This window comes from Haliotis cracherodii, unplaced genomic scaffold (genome assembly GCF_022045235.1).
Source record: "Haliotis cracherodii isolate W230 unplaced genomic scaffold, xgHalCrac1.p SCAF_10, whole genome shotgun sequence".
NCBI lineage: Eukaryota > Metazoa > Mollusca > Gastropoda > Lepetellida > Haliotidae > Haliotis > Haliotis cracherodii.
Genome location: NW_027266265.1, coordinates 11,644,427 through 11,666,935, shown reverse-complemented (window position 1 = coordinate 11,666,935; position 22,509 = coordinate 11,644,427). Strand labels below are relative to the sequence as shown.

Below are 22,509 nucleotides of genomic sequence, written 5' to 3'. Positions count from 1 at the left end.
TTATACGGACGAATTGTGAAATGACGCAAGTGTCCGTATAAACGAGGCACGAGTGTATTGCATAATATCCGGGGCTAGAGTTAATTCCCTTAGCCGAGATTTCTCCGACTACGACCAGTGACAATCCAATAAAAGGACATCTCTTAGCGGATCACAAAGATTTTTTATCATATCTCTCATTAGCACATGTCAGTTGGCTGCAAGTTAATCGCTGAACATGTGTGTCTTCCGCGACATTTATTTCATATTACATTTGCCACAGCCATGGACAACTTCATTCACTGGGACGATTTCGTCTTGGACCAAGATATACCACTTGAAGAATTACTCCTCAACGACCAGGGGTTGGTTTTGGATAACTCTTGGTCTGAATAGAATGACAGGGATGTTACCGCTACCAGGCCGGTAATACCTCCCAAAAAGTTTCACTCAAAGAGCGTATGTTTTCGGGGGCGTGTGAACAAAAAGCTGATCCCATATCAAAAGTATTTTATAACTTATTCTATTTGTTTTAAAAATCAGTTAATATATCTCAATTTATGCTGCGAGTGCAACTTTTGTAAATAAACAAATATACCAAATCTATTACGAACGCCACAGAAAACTACGATCCGGTAAATTGCACAGGAACTCAGGAAGTGTGAATATAACTCATCCAGATGCAAGGAAGACACTTGTAACAGATCACCTTATTCTTGATGTTCACAAAATATATCTCCACATTATCTTCATGTCTTATTAAAAATTAATCACCGGCTGGTGTAAATTACTAATAGCCAGAAAAAATAACGCCATATTAATGTCTTTATTTCATGTAAATTCGCTACTATTTTATAATGCTAATAGTTCCAATGAGTGAAAAATACACATTAATCTATGAGCGTTGTTTAATGAATTTTCGATGTGTTCGATGATACGTTTCGCAAGTAATCAAATGTTATTGGTTTATGCCTGTTTGGTGCAAGCAGTGATAATGGGGTTTGCCAGAGCGATATATGTCTTTTTTAAAGGGCGGCTACTGTTTAATTCTAAAAGAAAAGAGGACGATTGTAATTTTACAATTGTTATTTAATATTACCCGATCAGTTTGATATTTCAGCATACAAATAATTAGGTATTTCAGGTCAAACAGTATAGCTTCAACATGTATGGTACCAGATATATACTCGTATACGTAACCTGTAGTTACGTTTGTAGTTTTCTAAATTGTTTCATCTGGCTTCCTATTCATACCTGATCAATCAAAAACAAACTTTAAACTCTAACCTGGAACAAGGCATGCAACTATTACTATTAAAACAAAACAAAAGATCACAAACTCTGACATATGTTGATGTATTTATCATAGAAAAGGACAATAGACCATCTACTTATTTTGCTGAATGACACCTTCGACCGTGTTGTCTCGAACTTCTCTCATGACAACTGCCAATATAATCATTCTTGTTTCTTGGCATTTACAAAGTAGATTATAATTTCATAATACAAATATTTCATATGACAGACTTTTATTTTTATTTGATGTTTTGATTGTTGTGTAAATACACAAAGTAACCAGTACCTTCATCATCTTTACATTATTGTGATTGTGTTTAGGCCTAGATCATATAGTTCATAATTAATATTTACATGGCATGAAATAAATAGATAGATTAAATGTAGTCATAATTAATAAAGATAAAATCTACATATGATAACAAATCTAAATCATCGCAAAATATGACGTTTTCTTCAGCGCGATACGTGATAGAAGCCTAACTGAAACAAAGTTAATATAGATATGTTAAACTTACGAAGAAATAGCGAAAACAATGGTAAAAAAAATACGGATCCTAAACAGTTTTTTCAATGGCACAACACTAATTTTTAACATATCTCCTTTTTAAACACCTCGGTAACCAAGGGCTTTCATTGCGAATTCGTGGCCGTTATTAAAAAATCCCAATCTGCACTTTTGCCGATTTTACATGGGCACCATTTTGCTCTCTCGGACAAAGACAAAGTGTGATCACAGTCATCAAATACAATAACAACGACATGTTTGAGGGCATCAACAAGTCTCAGGTGTAATGCTGACAACGTTGAAAACTAGGTGACAACGATGACTGCAGTGAACACGTTTCTGCTCGCTTCCGAACAGGCTGCGCAGAACAAGCACTGATGGTTTCGCGCATAGGCTATTATATGGTCTCTGGTGCAATGGATGAAAATGTTTACGTTTTCACTTCTCATTTTCACCAGTAATTAGTGTTTGGTGTAACATTTATTAAAGAATACACATAAGATAAGAATTGGTACTTCTGCACTTAGTGTGCGATTGTGATCAATACTTGTATTTAGAAGTAAAAAATCACGATCCACCGATGCATCGGTGTATCATCCTTCTTCTAAAATACTATTGTGACAACATCTCTCAGATTTAGTATCCCTCAAACACAGAATAGCCCAATCCAAAGTTGAATACTTTACCATCTTTGTAATCATCAATACACTAACTTACCGGTACTCTTCTTCCCAATGAAGAAAGTGGAAGAATATTCAAATAGTCACATACGTAAAATGAGAAATATAATGTTAGTCTCATATGACATTTATTGTTCTCCTGATGACAGTTATATTGGTCTTTGTCGTAATTATTGAGAAAAATGGAACTATTTCTGTCCTCGAATCTACTTCATAAATGATACTGTGATGTAGTAATTTGTTCTGAAGACAAAAGGTTGTCTCTGAATTTAGAAAGTGTATATGATGTGACATTTGATTTCAATATTCATTGTCTGCGAGACTTGTTGCACAAGTGATTTGTCAGTAGCTACAGGAAATTGTTGCATTTCCTATTCCCATAAAGAGGGCGGTAGATTAGCCAAGTGTTTAAAGTGTACACTGGTGAAATCACAGAGGTTCAAATACTGACTTGGGTACCATGTGTGAAGCATTCTTGGTTGGTAGTGCAGTGATATTGTTGGATTACTGCTACAAGTGAAATTGGAAATAGGAAATTGGGTAGCCTAGTGGTTAAAGCGTTCGCTCGTCATGCTGAAGATTCCCGATTCCCGACATGGGTACAATGTGTGGAGCCCATTTCTGGTGTCCCCCGCCGTGATATTGCTGGAATATTGCTAAAACCGGGGTAAAACCATACTCATTCACTCATCACTAATACATCAATGCTGTTTTAAATTTCCAAATCTCATTTGTGAAAAAAGATTTTCCTCATTCGTACACCTGTGGAATTCTTGGTTAGAATAGGGAAAGAATGGATTTGGTGATCAGACTTGGTTAAATTTGGATGATAGATTGTCATCGTCCTCGGCGGAGTGGATTATTTCTCATATGAGTCACTGGATTGTCTGGTCCATACTTGATTATTTGCAAGTTTATGTAGCTCGAGTCATACTTTATGTGGCATTAAACAACAAATAAACAGACATTTGTAATTACAAGAATCTATGTACCATGACCTCTTCATGAAGACAGGCAGGCCCATCAAACATCCTTGTTTAGCAGGAGGCCCCATTATTACGAAGGCACCATGATTAGCTGTGCAGAGCTCCATTTCTCAGACTTATTATCAGAAACCAATGATCATGGGTTCGAATCCCATATTTGCCATGTTTATGTTTCTTGATTTGTCAGCACCATACCTTTGCTTGTAGTGTTAAATTTCTGAGAGCTGCATTGATTCTATACTACACAACACACTCATTTACCTTGTTCGCCTACTTACAGTATGTTTGAATAGGGGCTACCAAGGCACTTACTTCAAGTAACAACAGGCCCTTTGATATTGTCTTGCACAAGCATTATCTGATCTCAATGTTGTTGCAAGGTCAGATGTTTAGCTTTAACTTAAACGGTGTAGCAGTGCTGTGGAAGGCTCTGATGAAGATTCTAATTTCAACTGAAAATACAATTAAAAAAATATGACATTGATTACGATCCATTTCCCAACTGCATCACTGTTGGATAGCCTGACATTTAAATTGACATGCAGGGATAGAGCTGAAACACAATTCAAAGTGACATTAAGACCAGGATATAGATCACAAATTGTTTGGAATGCTGCAGGAAACAACAACAATCGATGCTCATAATGTAAATCACTGGCTTGTCTGGTCCAGACTTGATTATTTACAGACCGCCGTCATATAGCTGGAATATTGCTGAGTGCTGCGTTAAACATCATACAAAACTCATTCACTCAACCACTCATTCAACTAATCATTCAGCCAATCATTCAGCCAATCATTCAACCAATCAACAGCTCACTAACCCAACCACCACTTATCCACTCAACCACTCAAGCACTCACTCAACCACCAGTCATTCACTCACCCTTCACTTACCCACCCACACCGCTCACCCATCCACTCACTCACTCACTCATTGTGTCATGACCTGCTAAGGACCAAGCAACAATTAAGTTTATGTTATCATTTACTGACACTCCTCAGACTTGATTAATATTGGAATTCAGGTATATACTTCTCTGACATCTTAGACAGCCTCCGTGGTCTAGTGGTAGAGCGTCCACCCGGAGAGAGGAAGGTCCGGTTTTCGATCCCTGGCCGCGTCATACCAAAAGATGTTAAAAGATGGTACTTGTTGTTACCCTGTCTGGCTCTCGGCATTAAGGAGCTAAAACAAGGACTGGTCAGCTCGGAGTCAGTATACTGTGTCTGAGTGGGGTATTCATGTTAAACTGCGGCATGATATCTCAGTGGGTTAGAACTATAAATCGGCATCAGTCCAGACTAGTACAAGCAGCCACACACACACATGTGCATGCACATCACTATATAAGTGCAATAATCTTGAACGTGATGTTAAACCCAATTTTACCTCACATCTCCACAATCCTGCTGCAGCAACAGAACTTATGCTTGTTTCATAGGCTGTGTCTTGTCAACAAATGGAATGGTGGCATGGAGCTCTCTGCTTGGAACACACTGGCCAATAAAACAAACACATATGAAGGAATATATCACCATTTTCTTCAGATCCTGTAAAACTTTTCTTGTGAGGGTCTGTGTCTGACACATCCAGTTTATGTATGTGATTTAATGTCTGGTATAAATAGCAATGCCTGTCATCACCTCTCGGGGACAGATTTATATCAGCACTTTGACAGCTCACTGATTTATTAAGGAGTTTTCAGATAATCTTTTTGCATATGTGTGTGTGTGTGTCTCTATATATATATATAGAGAGAGAGAGACACACATGCACGCACGCAAGCACGCACGCGCGCACACACACACACACACACACACACACACACACACACACACACACACACACACACACACACACACACACACATTCTTTGCATTCTTCCAGGGGAATTAGTTCTAAACCTGGGTGGCTGTGTATCAGATCTCCATCAAAATACAAGAGGCCACTCACTGGGTTCTGTTGCAGAGTTTTCAGTTATCCATGACTACAGTCGTTTATAACTATAACTGCTCAATTGCATCAATAAACATGTCTGGCTAAAATTGGAGTTTTTTTCCCCAGTTTCAGTTGAATTCATTTTAATGATGCCCTCTACTGGCAATTTCTTCAAGGAATGTGAATGTTAGATTCTCTTTGGTAATAGATTGTGTTAACCTTTGATTTATGAAGGACACGGAGATTAAATTCTGGTTACTCTGTCGCCACTGTCTAAGATGAATTATCTGTAGAAACTGTTGTAAGGGATTTCATTGAGAAATTTAAATAAATTTGTACTCAGGTTTGGTCTTGTACTGATTTGAAGGATATTTATCTGTTGAATGTTGAAACATACTACACAAAAGAAGTTAAAGAACACACGATTCTTGCATTTCACTAAAGTTAATCTGTCATGCCATGACAGATGAACTATAGTAATATGAAAGAATCGATTGTCATGCCATGACAGATGAACTATAGTAACATGAAAGAATCGATTGTCATGCCATGACAGATGAACTATAGTAACATGAAAGAATCGATTGTCATGCCATGACAGATGAACTAAGTAACATGAAATAATCGGTTGTCATGCCATGACAGATGAACTAAGTAATATGAAAGAATCGGTTGTCATGCCATGACAGATGAACTATAGTAACATGAAAGAATCGATTGTCATGCCACGACAGATGAACCATAGTAACATGAAAGAATCGGTTGTCATGCCATGACAGATGAACTATAGTAACATGAAAGAATCGATTGTCATGCCATGACAGATGAACCATAGTAACATGAAAGAATTGATTGTCATGCCATGACAGATGAACTATAGTAACATGAAAGAATCGGTTGTCATGCCATGACAGATGAACTATAGTAACATGAAAGAATCGATTGTCATGCCATGACAGATGAACTATAGTAACATGAAAGAATCGATTGTCATGCCATGACAGATGAACCATAGTAACATGAAAGAATCGGTTGTCATGCCATGACAGATGAACTATAGTAACATGAAAGAATCGGTTGTCATACAAGGGCACTGAGAAAGATTTCTTGCCGATAGGTGTATAAGTTGGTCAGGGGATTCTTGTTGGAGCAGGGTGTTTAATACAGCGAATAAAGCAGGTTTTCAACTAATTATTTTGAAATGGAGATGGAGAGAGGGGTATGTCAGTGATAACAGCAGAAATAAGGTTCAAAGCTGTGCTAAAACCATTCACAGAGGAAACAGTATGCTTGAACACAGAGCAATGGGTGCTGCATCCACCGACAAGAACCTCATGACAGTGGTCAGGAGGGGCTTGTGTCAATGGTATCTCTAGATCTGGAAACAGTTCCAAATCATCAGTCCAGTCCTGAAAAATGGATGTTTTTTACACAAATGATGATGCTCCAATCTTTTCACTCATACTTCTGCAGAAGATGAAGATTTAACCAGGCATATTTCTCATGGATTACAGCTTCTTTATTCTTTCATCGGAAGGTTTCGATACAGATGCTGGTACCTTGATCAGCCCCTTCCTTCTTCATAGAAACTATGGGTGCAGAGTTGCATCCCCAGGGCACGCCTGAAACCTTCATGAATGAGAATCCAGGTTTGCTCAGATTATGTTTCTAGGTTTGTCAGCACCATACACCGAAGTGGTAAATGTCTGAGACCTGCATCACTTTAGGATTTCCTCCCACATCAAGCTGACAGGCTGTGATATAACTGGAATGCTGTTCAAAGCATCAAAACTCACCCCCTCTCTCATTGATACTACAACTTCTGAAATGCCACTCGCAGATATAAAATTTAATTGTTCCAGTTTCTATTTATCAATCCCGTGAGAATCGTCAGGCAAAATACCTCTCTCAACAACCTTGCTTTTCATTGAAGGAGCCAGTGAGTATTGTATGGCCACAATGGCTGCAGATTATGGATAGCAACTGATCTCTGGTTGGTAACCATGCATCACTCCCATCATGTATTTCCCGAGAGGGAATTGCAGAAATATCTTCCTTCAGTGGAATTACTGTTGTTTTTGTTGTTGTGACAAATTACCTTTTTTTGTCTTTGTTGTTTAATCATTACACAAAAACAGATAATGTGGGTGGAATGTTGGGGATTTAAACAATCCAGGTGAGACATTCTGATCATGATCAATTGTGTTAACCTTCAATCATGCTTCAAATGGTTATTGAAGTACAGAAACAAAATTACACAATAACGATTTTGGTATTGCTTTCAGTGTTGGGCTGGATGGGGTTAAGGGTGTTTTAATCATCAATTTTAACCACACAAATGTTTTTGTTTAGTCAATATAATGTGGCTGCTTATCATTTCTGATGTGTGCCTGGTGTTCGAAGTACTTATATATGCAACAAAACTTGAAGAAATTCACCAAATGTGAAGCAGAATTCCATATTGGAAGCCTTCATGGACTGGAGCAGGTTGAAAACACATTGTTGATGTGTGCAGCACATTCAGTGGAGTGCTTCACTAATTCAATTATCAGGCTTAATTACTCTCTGCAGGAAGATGTGATGAAACTGGACATCGCTATGTACGTTTTGTTGAATAAACTTCAATTTTGATTGTAAAATCTTGCTGCCAGATCAGCTAGTCACAGTCAAAAATCCACAGAACACATCTGGCTGCCTGTACAGCGATTATGATGTCCTCATATCATGTCCCTTATATGCCATGTTTAAATTGACTTCCTAATCTACCACTGGTGCGATCTGAGGTCAGTCCTCGCTCCTCTTTGAGAGCGTCCTTGGTTTTGAATCCCAACCTGAACACAATACCAACCTGTCTTGCCTCATCTTTACAGCAGCATAAACCACTTTATCTACTTATTACCTGCACAAGTAGTCTCTTAGTGTGGAGGATGAACTCAAGGCACACCGCTCCCCGGCTTCCTTTTGAAGAGTCCTCACAGCATTCCTGGACCCTGACAAGGCTTATGGAGCTGAGATGATCTCCATAAATCTTCCTGTTGAGATGGAGTAGCTGAGAGAGTTCTCAAGGCTATAATCAAGGTGCTGTATAGGGATCTTTATAGAATTATTCCCCTTGTGAACTTCATAAATTTGGTTGTTTGTTCGACAGTGTCGTCGTCACAGGTTCACGTGACTGTTGTTCAGTTAATCACACTCTGGGGAGAAAATGTGTGCAGGTTCCCTTGTGTATTCTGAACTAGAATAGGTCCCAAGTACTCACTCACTCACTCACTCACTCACCCACTCACTCACTCACTCACTCACTCACTCACTCACTCACTCACTCACTCACTCACCCACTCACTCACTCACTCACTCACTCACTCACTCCCACTCGGTCACTCACTCACTCACTCGAACCCACTCAGTCACTCACTTTGTCACTCACTCACTCACTCACTTGCGCCTGTGAAGGGGGTAGAATAGGTCTTCGGCAACCTATGCTCTCTGTAAGAGGTGTATATGCTTGTCAGAAGAGGCGACTAACATGATCGGGTAGTCAGGCTTGCTAACTTGGTTGATGCATGTCATCGTATCCCAATTGTGTGGATCAATGCTCATGATGTCAATCAATGGATTGTTTCTTCCAAAACTCTGATGACAGACCGCAGTCATTTAGGTGGAATATTGCTGAGTGAGGCATTAAACAACTAACAAACTCACTCACTCAAACCCACTGTCAATCAATCAATCACTCACTCCCACTCCGTCACTCACTCACTCTGAAGACACCTTGCAGATGTTACATGTGGCCATTTGTAATTTCTCAGTCATGTTATGCAGAAGAGGGAACATACAAAATCGCCAGACACTGTTTGAAACACAAATCGTCCATGAACAGTGTTTGTGTGAGGATAAGACTGTTTATTTTGACCAATCGTTCCCTATGACTATTCATCATGTAATGGTTGGGGTGAAGGAGACAGGGATGGGTGCTTCAACTCATTAAGTCTCTCTATATCAGTGGTTTAGAAAGTCTGGCATATGATGCCAATATCTATCATAAACTGAAACCAATATTTACTCAGAATCAATCTTTGTCTGAATATTGACATTGCAACTGCGAAATGTCAACTATTTATGGAAAATACTTTGTAAGCAGATATTTATTTGTACATGGCTCAGATATGATTTCAGCGTGATTGGGTGCGGGAATGAGTGTTATTTTATGCTGCAGTCATCAACAATACAGTTAGTTTGTTGGGATTTTATCATCGACTGTTGATTATAAAAAAGTTTTTCAACCAATCAGTCTTTGAATATAATGAATTTGCCCGTTTTGTTATTTTTTCTGGACATTGCATATATAGAGATATGATTTGAAATTTAAGGACCTTTTCTCTTTTTTGTGAATACTTGATTGATAGCATATTGATGATGAATGTGTTCCTGTGTAGTTATTTACAGATGAAAGGATAATTAAACATTTATATTAATTCTTTTTGGTGAAATAGCATTTTCCCCCAGAAATAGTTACATCTAATATGGAGACTTCCAATTGATCATTACACCAGTTGAGGATAACCAATCTTTCATTGATTATCAGAACATCCCAAGGGATTTATCTAGACCTGCTCCGAGGCTGATATTCGACCCCATGTCTGCAGCAAATGTCAGTAAATATTCCCATATTGGAATTACAAATTTTCCAACTCAAGTACATGTATTATAGTAAAAACGGATGTTTTGGCTTTGTACTAGTGATTTGAATATCCAATTTGAGCAAATTAATTTTTCCAAAATTACCTGGCAAGGACACTTCATTTGAAATCCTGGATCAATCCCTGATCACTACCAAATTACAGAGATATCACAAGCACCAGACAAAGCAGTGGTTGTTAACGCGTGGAGTGATTAGCGTCTATTTGCAAAATCCCAAGTCTATTTGGTGTTTGCAATTAGCATACAGTACAAGGGACGTATTCTATCCCCAAATTTCTACTGGGATTTCGAAATCAGAATTTCCACTGTGATTAAAGACCAGAATGAGGTCCATGTTCTGTGCTGTTTGGGGTAAGATGACACACACTCCATCACTCTTTAGTTCATGTATTTTGCAATGAGCATGAGGTACCATAGACCTATTCTGTTCCAAAATTTGAACAGAGATTTCAAGCCTGATGTTCCACAATGATTTCAAAACCTGAATGAGGTCCATGCTCCGTGCTGTTGGGGTAAGATGACAAACATCAGTCTCATTACTCATTGTGTCAGATGTTTTCTTCCAACGAACATCGGATACATTGGATGTAATCTACCCCTCAGGGATTTCAGTTTAGAATTATGTTTTGTTTTGATTGTTTGTTTGTTGTTTATGCCGCACTCAGCAATATCCCAGCTATATGATGGCAGTCTGTAAATAATCGAGTCTGGACCAGACAATCCAGTGATTGACATCATGAGCATCGATCCACGCAGTTGGGATCAATGACATGCATCAACCAAGTCAGCGAGCCTGACCACCCGATCTTGTTAGTTGCCTCTAGTGACAAGCATAGTTGCCTTTTACCGTAAGCATAGGTTGCTGAAGACCTATTCTACAAATGCCGGCAGATCAGGAAATCAAATAACTTTTGAGTATAGGATGAGCTGATAATCAGACCAGATCTCCAGGTTGTGACAGGGATGATTTAGTGTGTCAGTCACAAATAATATGTTAATCTACTTAAGAACTGGGGCGTTTCATTTAATTTAATTTGTACCAAACTGTCACAGATCATAAATTTGGTAGCAGTGTGATGAAGAGCAGGGACAGAAATGAAAGTTCTTTTTTTTCAACTTTGCCACAGGGTTACTGACTCAAAAGCATGTTTAGGTATGCCATTTAGAATTAAAATATGACAACAAAAAGAATAATTTTGATCCATCATGGAACTCAATCAATGTCATTTCACCAAGGCTAGATAATAACCAGATGTTGCATGTTTGCCCCTTCCTTTTGACTGAGATTGATTCTAGCCTGATGTATGAGCTCACCTGACTGTAGGTTAAGTGAGCTTATGTTGTGGGCTATTTCTCACTTGTGCATCTTCCATTTTCCCTAAAAAAAATATTGGGGGGTTAACATTGTTTTACAATAAAAAAAAGTTTGACCTTGATTTGACCTTTACACTTCACCCAAACTTAAAGCTGACACATCCATAATAATTCAGCCATTTTTTGTACAAATGTATTGAAATTTGGTATTTGTTTAGTTTGTTGTCCATTTAGTTCCATTTTATGCAATAAGTTTTGATCTTGTTTGACCTTGCTCTAAAATTCTCTCTTTTGCATATTTGTCTCTGTAAGCTTCGTGTCTTCTGAAGTTGCCAGACTGTCAGAGAGCTGACCTTTGGCATATCTGTTTTATCTTATGATGACATATTTTGTTTGCATCATTTGAGTTTAGTATTTAAGCAGAAAATATTAAATTTTCAAAGCTAAAAGTAACTTTTTGTTTAGTGTTTTGTTATGTCCAGGTGAGCATGTCCACATGTCCAGGTGAGCTCCAGTAGTGTGGCATTATTTATCATTTCTGAAAGCCTAGATGTATCTTGTGAATGATTTGTACAATAATCGTGTTGGTGGTCATGCAGGTTGAGTTGGTTGATCACATGTCAGCATTCACCAAGGATGCTCATGATGTCCAGCATTAGAAATTGGCATGCGTCCTGTTGTCCTTACCAATCTGCCCAATAGTAAAGGTATCCTAAGGACTAGTAGAAATTGGCCCATTGTAAGGGTTTTGCTATATGTTATCATTATAAGGACTCATGGACAAAAGCTGTTAGTTTCTAACCCTGGATGTCATCAACTGGTTTGTCGGGTCCTCAGTTGTCTGTAGGCCCTCATGATATAACTTCTATATACTGACTGCAGCATTCAACAATATTCACTCCACCACTCACTCATGAAGGGCAGGTAACCTGGGACCCGTTCCACAAAGCAATCTTAGCGCTACGACTGTCGTAAGCCTTTGTTTTAAAGTATGGGAGTTACGATCATCTTACCGCTAAGATCGCTTTGTGGAACCGGGCCCTGAAACACAAGGGTTTTTGTATTGGCCTCTCAGGCTCGTATACATACAGCCCACACTGTAGCCATGGTATAACGTGTATTCCGTATAGGTCAGTGTTGTATACATCAGGTGTATACACACATAGTGATCACATTGCATCATGCCAGCCCTGTGTATGTGGAAGCATGGACTGAATTATTGACTCATCTAATTGAACATGTGTGGCTTGTGTTGACTAAACTCTTTTGGCAGTTAAGTTTAATCAGCTGGTGTCCAACTTGTAGGCTGCACATGCTTTTGTTTGTGTAGCAAGGCCGTACAATATTTTGGGTCGAATAATTGTTATATGTTGTACTGTAATCATTTTAATGATTTAAATACAATAAATGAATGGAATCTTATTTTGGAGATATTATGGATTTGGGGTTTTTTGCTTGTGTAAATAGAAACACCTTTCTGAAAATGACAAAATGTAGTTTCTGTGTTCTTGAAAAAAAATGTTTTAGGACAAAAGCATCAGTTTGAAAATTTGTTATGTAACTGAGTCATGCCAGTTTTCCATCATGTGTATGTTATGCTGATAATGGCAGTAGTGATAGACACTATTTACATTGTACAGTGCAGGAAGGGTACAATAAAAGCACACGCAAGACCCGCTTTAAAGACTTGTTGTTATGCATGAGTGTCTTTTTTTGACCTGATTCATTTTGTTATATTGTCTTGGAATAAATGGATTTGTTAAATCATAGCTGAAAGGCATGTGACAATGATACCGGGCTGAGGGACTTCAACCCTTTATCAGGAGAGTAAATGTTGCGAAAATCACTCAGTTACCAGCTGGGCCCACTCTTTCTTTATTTGATGGTAAACAGAGTTTTCAATAAGCTTATCTTTTTTAAAATATGCATGAAATAAATGTAAATGGCTCAATATATAATTGTTTATATGGCATGAAGTTGTTTGGGGTTGTCAATATAGGGGGAAAAAACATACATGCTAATTCTATTACACGTGCAACAGGTTGAATTTTTTTTTTCACAGAATGCTGTGTTCTCTTTTTGAATGTCAAAACACCCAGAGAATGTAATATACCCCTGTACACCTGGAAAATAAGTAATCATCACTACCTGTATATTTCCATATCAAAAAAGCATTTGTTTTGAACTTTATAATTATGATAAGGATAAATTTTTCCAGATGTTTATTTTGGTATATGTGATCAGTTATTATTTGAAAAAAAGCAGTTACTTTCTGTTTGATTTTTGTACTAGCTCACATAAATAGAGCAGTCAGACCTTTAATGATACATATAAACTCCGTTTATTTTATTTTCAGTGTTGGGTTCTGATTGGTCAAACTGTGAACCCTGAAATAAGACAGTGTCATTTTGATTAATCTATGTCAACACAAAAAATATAACTATAACATGAAAATACATTGTATCAACTTGGGAGAAAAACATATTAGAGCGTGCGTTCATGCGAAGTGTCTCCTGAAGGCATTCTGGGTTAGAATAGGTCTGAGGTGGACAGGCTTGGTGACTTGGTTGTTGTGTGTCATCATACCCCGATGATCATTGCTCACAATGTCATTCACTTTGGCGAGTGAGTTTGGTCTAATGCTGCTTTTAACAGTATTCCAGTTATATCACGGCGTGTCAGCTTAATGTGTGAGGAAAGCCCGAATTGATGCAAGCCTCAGACATTTACCAGTTTGGTGAAACCAACGAGCACGGGTATGGTGCTGACAAGTCTAGAAACATAATCAGAGTGAACAGGGATTCAAACCCACAATCATAGGTTTCTGTCTTGCCCAAGGGATGCAACTCTGCAAAGCGAATCGTGGCGCCTTCGACCACTGGGCCACCCATGCCTCCCACTCACTTTCGTGGATGTCCTGTGGGGTATACTGTTTTGCATAACAACTAAAAAAATCTATACATAGATGTAAAAATCTTATCGTATAAGATTAACGTAAAATGTTCACACAAAAATATTCATCGAAAATGATGAAAAAATGACTGTTTATTGTAAATGTGCTGAAATCTAGGATAACTATAGATCTAATGACACAACAAAATTTGGTGTTTTGAAACACAATTGCAGTCCTGACACCAAATTTGACTGACAACTGACTGTAGCATCCCTACCCAGACCTTCCTATGTGAATCTAACAGTCAAAGTTCATCATAATTACTCAGAGATGGTATCACTATTTCAGCCATGGAACAGATGTCATCATCTGAAAATGGACTCTGAACTGTGGAGCATGTAGTCCCATAGACTTACAAAAACTGCACGTCATACCACACCTAATGCTGAGGACAAACAGGGCATAGTTTATGGACTCTAATACATTTCATCTTTGATAATAAAACAACACCCACTCAACATTCAGAATTATGGATTAGTTTTGCCTTGGGAATGCAAGTGCTAAGTCCAAGGCATGGGACAATATTATTATTCACTTGGGAAAAATAATCCAAAATTCTTCATTGCTCGTAAAGTTTTGTCTCAGTACAAAACCATCAGATCAGTTGTACAAGCATTCAGTGACAAGACTGCCCTGTCACATAAAAGAAGCTAGCTGTTCTCTGATTGGCTGATGTAACATGTAACAAGGTAGCCTTGTGATGATTGGCTGATCTCAAATTGTGCCACAAGTCATTGGTGTATTGGTTTTCTACCTTGCTGCTTCTTTCAAGACATGTATATGTTCAACATGGGAGGTTATTAAATGTGGGGTTCTTCAGAACATCAGATATCAACAACACAGAAGGTAATAAAAGACCATTAAAACTCTGATAGCTATGTGTGGGTGATCATAAGCTTAATACACACCACCTGATTGGTGTAAAGGGGAGTGCTCTGTGTATTGTGGAGCAGTGTTAACTGTTGATTGTTACAGGGGCATAATTGGTGATTCCATTACAGGGATAAGAAAGGCAGAATTAACTGAAAGAGATAATGTATCTGTGGGGAGAAATAAGGAAGGTATTAATTGTTAAACTGACCCTGATATGTCTAGATATGTTGAAAAATAAATGGAATATGTTATAAATAAACGGATCAAACATTATAAAGGAACATAAAAAGCAGTACCCTCAAATACCCTCAAGACGCCACCAGTTTCAGATCAGTGGTTTAATGTGCCATTTTGAGATGGAATGAGTCCAAACTGACTACCCAGGTACACACACACACACACACACACACACACCCCTCCCCTATTACCCTGACCCTACCCAGGTACCCAACCCCCTATTACCCGACCCTGCCCGGGTACCCACTGGAGGTCTCATCAGATATTTACAAACTGTCCAATTGGGAAATGTTTGACCATAGACCTGGTATAATGTGTTTATGTAGACCTATAAATCGATCTGGTCATGCATGTACACTGAAGTTGACTGAAAATATTTTGTCTTTATTCAAACATGTAAAAGTCAGAAGGAATGGGTGCATAGTCAGAAAGAAATGCGAACATTAGTGACTTGTAGTGTAACCATAGAGTTTTAGATAATTTTTGTCATTAAACAAAATCTCATGTGACTAACCACGGGTCTGGGTATTTCTGTGGGCATCAGGGTCCTATTCAGTACCCAAGTTAGCCGTCCCAGCCCTAGTGTCATACCATTCTTAGCCTGTGGGTTTCACCTAAGTTATATATATATATACAACCTGAGTCACTTGGAGCTTTCCTCCCATAGTAATCTGGTCCCCGTTCCACAAAGCGATCTAAGCCTGTAACTCAGATACTTCAATTAAGCTTGTGGAATGGGGACCTGGCCCACCTTCATTAAAAGGAGGTATTGCCAATAACTGCATAGCCCCACACGTAGTCACTGTAACATCAGCTTAATGTGGGAGTGAGTGAGTATGGTTTTACGCCGCTTTTAGCAATATTCCAGCAATATCACGACAGGGGACACCTGAAATGGGCTTCATATATTGTACCCATGTCGGGAATCGAACCCGGGTCTTTAGCGTGATGATCGTGAGCGAACGCTTTAAACAGTAGGCTACCCGACCGCCCCGCTTAATGTGGGAAAGAATAGGTCCCTGCAGTAACCTATGCTTGTCGTAAGCGGCAACCAAGTGGATCGGGTGGTCACACTGTGTGACTTGGTTGACAGCATGTCATCATACCCTGATGGCATTGAAGGGTGCTCACAATATCAGTCACTGAGTTGTCTGATCCAGACACAATTATTTACAGGCAGCCATCATGTAGCTGGAATATTGCAGAGTGTGGCATTAAACAACAAATAAACAAACAATGTGTGAAAACACCTTGAAGAGACGCAGTCGTAAATGCTTCTTATTTTGGTGACACCCTGCCAGGCCAATGATCATAATTTAGGTGAATCATGGATTCAAACCCATAATGGTAGATCCTGTTAACTAAGGGAGGCAACTCTGCACATCACGGTACAGCATATTTATGACCACCAGCTTGGTCACTCGTGTCCCACTAAGATATTCATATGACATTGAACTGCATGAGCTGGAGCTGTTTTGAAAAAAATGATTGAGCAGCCATTCATTGAATCATATTGACTGTAACTTAGGATATTTCATGAGCAAATGCATGTGAAAAAAAGTTTTTTTTATTTTATTGTCATATGATTAGCAAGACATGGAGTAAGTGAGTTGATTTTACGCCGGTTTCAACAGTATTATAGCACAGCGTGTCAACTCAATGTTGGAGGAAAGCCTGAAGTGATGCAGGTCTCAGACATTTACCACCTTGGTGTAATCCATTAGCAAGGATATGGTGCTGATAAACCTCGAAACATTATCAAGACGAACTGGGATTCGAACCCACAATCAAAGGTTTCTGGCATACCCAAAGGATACTCAGTGATTTGCAGCACTTTAAGCAACTGGGCCACCTGTGCACACAGCAACAAATAAATGCATTTCATAAGATATGAAAGAAAATTTGTATTATGTTTCAGAATTAAAGTTTCTGATAGATATATCCAAGATATCTGTGTAAGATAACAAATTGTTAAAACTCCTGACTACTTTCAGTCTAAGACATTGGTTATCAAGTACACATCTTACACACAAGACATAATTCGTATCATCAGGGATAATGGTCTAAAGCTTAGATAAAACAAACTGAATGATATGAAATATTTGTGCTGGAGGAATTTGTTATCTTTTGGCATGACACAAATGCTGTGCTCCTAACTTTCATGTTCTTGTGGCCTTTAAAGATTGTTCCTCTCTCTCAAGTACCAAGCTGTCTAGCTCAGCTGGAACCTGTGTAATTTGATTGAGCGTCAATTTTACTGACTTTCCTTGGTATAGATAAGGAAGAACTCGGCACCCATCATTCCAGAGAAAGTAACAGTTGAAGAGTACGACATGTATGAGTCATTTAAAGTTTTTGAAGAAAAGATAAAAGCTGTTCTTAAACATGTAATAGCAAGGGGGGTTGGAAAGAAAAATATTATTCAGGAAAGATGAAGTTTATTGAAAAATAGAAATTTTCATGCGACATGTTACTGTCTGGATTATGTCAATGGTAGATGTCCTATTTTAATATTAGGTTATCCGTTCATATGTCTCTTTGTTTTAGATCTATGCAAATCATTTCTTTTTGAGAAAAGAATGAATTGAGATAACTTCATTGAGGTTTGGGTGTAAAAAAGTTACTCAGAAACTTTAAAAAGTGGAAAGAAGAATGTAAGTTTTCATGTTACGTGTTACTGTCTATATGTAATGAATGCCAGTGGCACAACCATTTGATAATACTTTGAGATGTTTGATTTAGAGTTTATTCATATCAGTTTATTAAAGGGCAAGATTTGGATCTGATACAGATGATTGTAATTCAATAGATGAAAAGATGGATATGGTTTGTTTGAGGTAGTTTCTTTGTTGTAATTTCATTCTTTAGGGCTGATGTGCCATTGGAGTATCAGGCAATCTGTGCATCTGTCTTTTTGAAATAGATCTACACAAATCAGTCCACATCAGTTTTTTAAATCCAAATGCCATCAGCTAGCTTGAATGGGATTTGTGAATAGGGATCTATATCTGTTCGTATAGTAAACGTAGTTACAAGAATTTTGTCATATGATTAAATGTAAACAGTATTTATTTTATTTGGATGAATGTGGAAAGATATTAAAGTGTGAGTAGTTTAACTAATAATAATCAAATCTGGAACTTTTGAACTAAAAATGTTTATGAAATAATATTTTTTATCAGTGTTGGAATTAAAGGATTAAAGACAAGCTTGTAATAGTTCTATTTATGTTCAAGATGACAGGTTTAGTTTCAAATACTAGAACCAGTGTCCCTAAGTATCAAAGGCCTGCTTCAAATGTTGAAATTTATTGTGCTGTTTCAAACTTAGGTGTATAAAATTGAATTCAAGTGTTAACGTTGGCATCAGTATGTGTGTTTATCCTCTAATGCAAAGCCTGAGCCTATTAAGGTTCTTTAAGTCTAGCAAGCTCAGTTATTGACAGTCTATTAGATGTAAGAAACATAATCTTAAGAGAGAGGTTAGTCGAAGGTTTTTATAGGTTAATCGCTATGAAGTGGCAGTAGATCTGTAACACGTGTAATTGTTGGTCTGACTTCATGAACATTTACAAATCCCAAACATCTGGTTTACACTCTAATGAACATGCTGAGCGGTTAAATTCATTTATTAAAGCTTAACATGTGTTTCTCTTACTGAAGGCATGATTCACAAGACAAGCACCAGATATGAACTAACTTGTATAACATATTAATATATCCCTGCATTGGTGTTGAACAAGATACTTATAATTTACAAATGTTATTGAATAATATTCACTAAAAAATAGAGATGTACATTATGATCCAGTGCAATTCGCAAAATTCCCTTTCTTGAAAGATCTTGTTTTGTGATAAAACAGTCAGCAGGTTAGTATCATGTGACTACAAACAAACAAATCTGGTGCTTGAACAGTATGAAAGAACTAAGTTTGCATCACAAACATGTACCCTTGAAAAATCTACAATCTGGTCAATATGGATCTGCTGTGTAATGGACTGTGACAGACACCTGCTGTGAACAGGACAGAGCTAGGCATGGAAGAAATGAGGTAGGTGTAAGAATAGTCTTGCACCATGACTGTGGAATATATTTATTTTATTTAAAACAAAACAATCTAGAAAGTATACAAAAGCAAGTCTTGCGAGGTCCAGCTATCTAGCTAGCTCTATTCCATGAAATCAGTTAAGGGAAATTTTTAAAAAAATTCGAGTTGAGAAGGATATTGTGTAATATAAGATTTCATAGACTAAATGTTAGTCGAGGGTAATAAATTACTTGATTTTCACATACTTTCTTGATTATCGTAGGATTAAATTGTAACTTTTGCCTCATATTTCTAGTACAGTATGTATGTCAGGCCTATGTATGCATCATGAGAATAATTAAAAGGTCAAAATAGATATCCTTGGCAAGAAAAGACAGAAACAGACACTCACCATGTTTACTGTGTGTTTATTCGGATTAAACTTCTTTCCTGGTAGGTGCAGATGCACTTTAAAAATGTGTGTCGGAATTTCCGACCAAAGACACAAAACAGGATGAAATTAAAAGCAGAGTTAACAATCACCATTGTTTCTGCAGTGGCATTAAATATTTCCAGCGATAATGGATAGTCACCAATCCTTCCAGAACGAACATCGTTAACTTGAAGAAACAACAACTGAACAGCACCAAACAGCTGACACACAAAGAAGACAACCGTCATGGCAAGGACCATGGCCGTGAGACGATGTTCGTCAAGAGAATAGGACCGATATCGTCGTCCGCGTATGGCGCTCTTCCGTCGTTGTAATGTTTTCAGTATCAGAATGTTCAAAACTGATATTGTCACAAAAGGAAGGAGAAAATGAAAAAAGAAATTCAGGTATACTAGGTACACAGAGTTGTAGAAACTACTTTGTCCAAATTGTGAGTTTTCTGTTACGTACATTGTTTTGTTGGTGACGGGATCAGGAATTGCTCGTAAAGTGTTGTCAAGACAGCGTGGAATGTTGTAGAGGATAGACCAGACAAATATCACAAAGATAATTTTCCATGCACGAGATCGGGTGCAGATTGCTGTTGCTTTTAGTGGTTTAACAATGGCCACAAATCTTTCCGCGATGACGACAGTTGTGGTATATATGGTCCCAGTATGGGAGATGTGAACAATAGGGTAAAACACCTGGTAGGCTGATTCTCGAATGTAGTTATAACTGTGAAAAACGTCATTGTGTTGGCAGATTATTGGAAATGTCTGAAGCATTATGACAAACAACAGCATCAAGTTGTCACAAACAGCCAAGAAAATGAGAAACAACGCAGTAGAGGAGCGCATTCTTTTGTTAGAAAGCACAAAAATGCATATTGTATTTCCCAGTAATCCAAAAAGTGCAATTCCTGTTCCTCCAAGTCCATGAACGTAATACCACATGTCCAGTGATTCTGAATACCCCTTCGTTTGGGACACGTTGGGACAGTGGGAAGTGTTGTACATGTTGGAACAGTGCTTCAGGATATCAGTTGTCGGCAAAGTAGTATTAGCAGTCATGATTAGTCAAGTCCCTTGGAGAGGTTCCCAATTATGTTTTTTAACTTCTGAGAGGATCAGGTACCTCTGTGTTTGCTAACACCATCATGGAAAGTCGGTGATAACAAACGGTTGCCGAACTTTCACTGATGACATCAATCCTCTCAGATCTTCCTCGAAATGTCATGTCTTACCTGGTGCACAGCCAGACTGGAAGATTGTATTCCCCAGATAACAGGTTGTAAGATACCCATTATTAAACACAAATTTCCAGGAATCTTGTGAAATGTGACTGCTTCAACAAAACACTGCACTTGACTAACCAAGATTTTGTCTCCAAGGGCTTGGTGAAATATGTCTGGCAGACTTTGAACAAGTTTGTAAATTACTTATATGAAGGAGATAGTCCATTGGTCTCCGCATTACGTTAAGTATTTGTCTCTCATTTCCGATCATCACAAAGTCTTCTGTCTGCTTTCATAATAATTGTAAGTAAAGCCTGAAGCCTTGTAGGAAATTGAAGTTTGTGTTACGTTGGTCCCTCTGATCACAAGTAGTGTTAGGCTTCACTGTCGAGCTTACTGCACAGGGAGCTCTCCGAGATGCATTGATTTTTAAGCCTCAGCCTTTGACGGACATTTAAACAACCAGATGGCTTTGTGCTACCGGTGTAGGGAAACTAAGTTAAAGAACTTGTCAACTGTGAATATTTTCCACCACATTTCACAAAGAACTTCAGATGAAGCATACCCATCTTGAATTCAATTTTGTTTGAGGAGCATTTCATTTCTGATTGCTCCATGTCAACAGCGTACAAATAGATGTTTCCTGACGGGCTGTCACGGGACAGACTTCCTTTTTATGTCCTAATACAAGTCAATGAATGCCAACAAAATACAGAGGTGTTCCCCTGTTATGTCAGTAATGACCAATCAGAGAGTAATCGAGTGTTGGAGGGAGCAGCCAAGAAGCGAATGTCATCAGTGATTCGATATGTCTAGCAGGGCTATTCAGCAACTCTCCATATAGCACTGGCATAGCTCGCCAGCTACTCTGGGTAGTCCAGCCAAGGTACTTGTAGCAGTGGTAAACTTGAGAGAGGAGGACTTGTGGGCAGACGTGGGAGCAGACGTACATGCAGATGTAAAATACGCTGGGCATGTGATAGAGTACTGGTGGCAGCACAGCACAGATGGGACTAGTCTAAGGTCGTCATCATACCCATAGGACAATTGGTAACTGGTCAAAGCAAATGAAAGTGAAAATTAAACTTCCAAGTCTATTTCCTGTGTTAGGATACATTAATGATTTTTTATTTCAAACATTATTAGAAAGAAAATGAGATGGTGCCCGAGGAATTATTTGATATATATCAATGATTAAAATTGTAGAATGGTTGTGTATGTAATTTCACAGCATCTACAACTGGATTACCGTTTTTGACAAATGTTAATTTTCTGGGAGCCAACAGGACCAGTGGAGAGGGAAGTTTCTTGACAACAGTACAGCTTCGCTTTTCTCTCACTCC

At 38.2% G+C, this 22,509-nt stretch overlaps 2 protein-coding genes across 2 annotated transcripts in view; one reads left to right on the top strand and one right to left on the bottom strand.

The window, feature by feature from the left end:
* The window catches only part of LOC139454061 (leucine-rich repeat and coiled-coil domain-containing protein 1-like), a 543,549-nt gene that overhangs the window by 104,887 nt on the left and 416,153 nt on the right, over positions 1 to 22,509 (top strand). The window lies entirely within an intron of this gene.
* On the bottom strand, positions 19,914 to 21,913 carry LOC139444191 (FMRFamide receptor-like). The gene has a single exon (XM_071225101.1). The coding sequence runs from the start codon at positions 21,000 to 21,002 to the stop codon at positions 19,914 to 19,916; it is 1,089 nt and encodes a 362-aa protein (XP_071081202.1). The 5' UTR covers positions 21,003 to 21,913.

Bases quoted from the DNA above. Each gene is read 5' to 3' on its own strand.
- LOC139444191 (XM_071225101.1), bottom strand. From the start codon at position 21,002: ATGACTGCTAATACTACTTTGCCGACAACTGATATCCTGAAGCACTGT.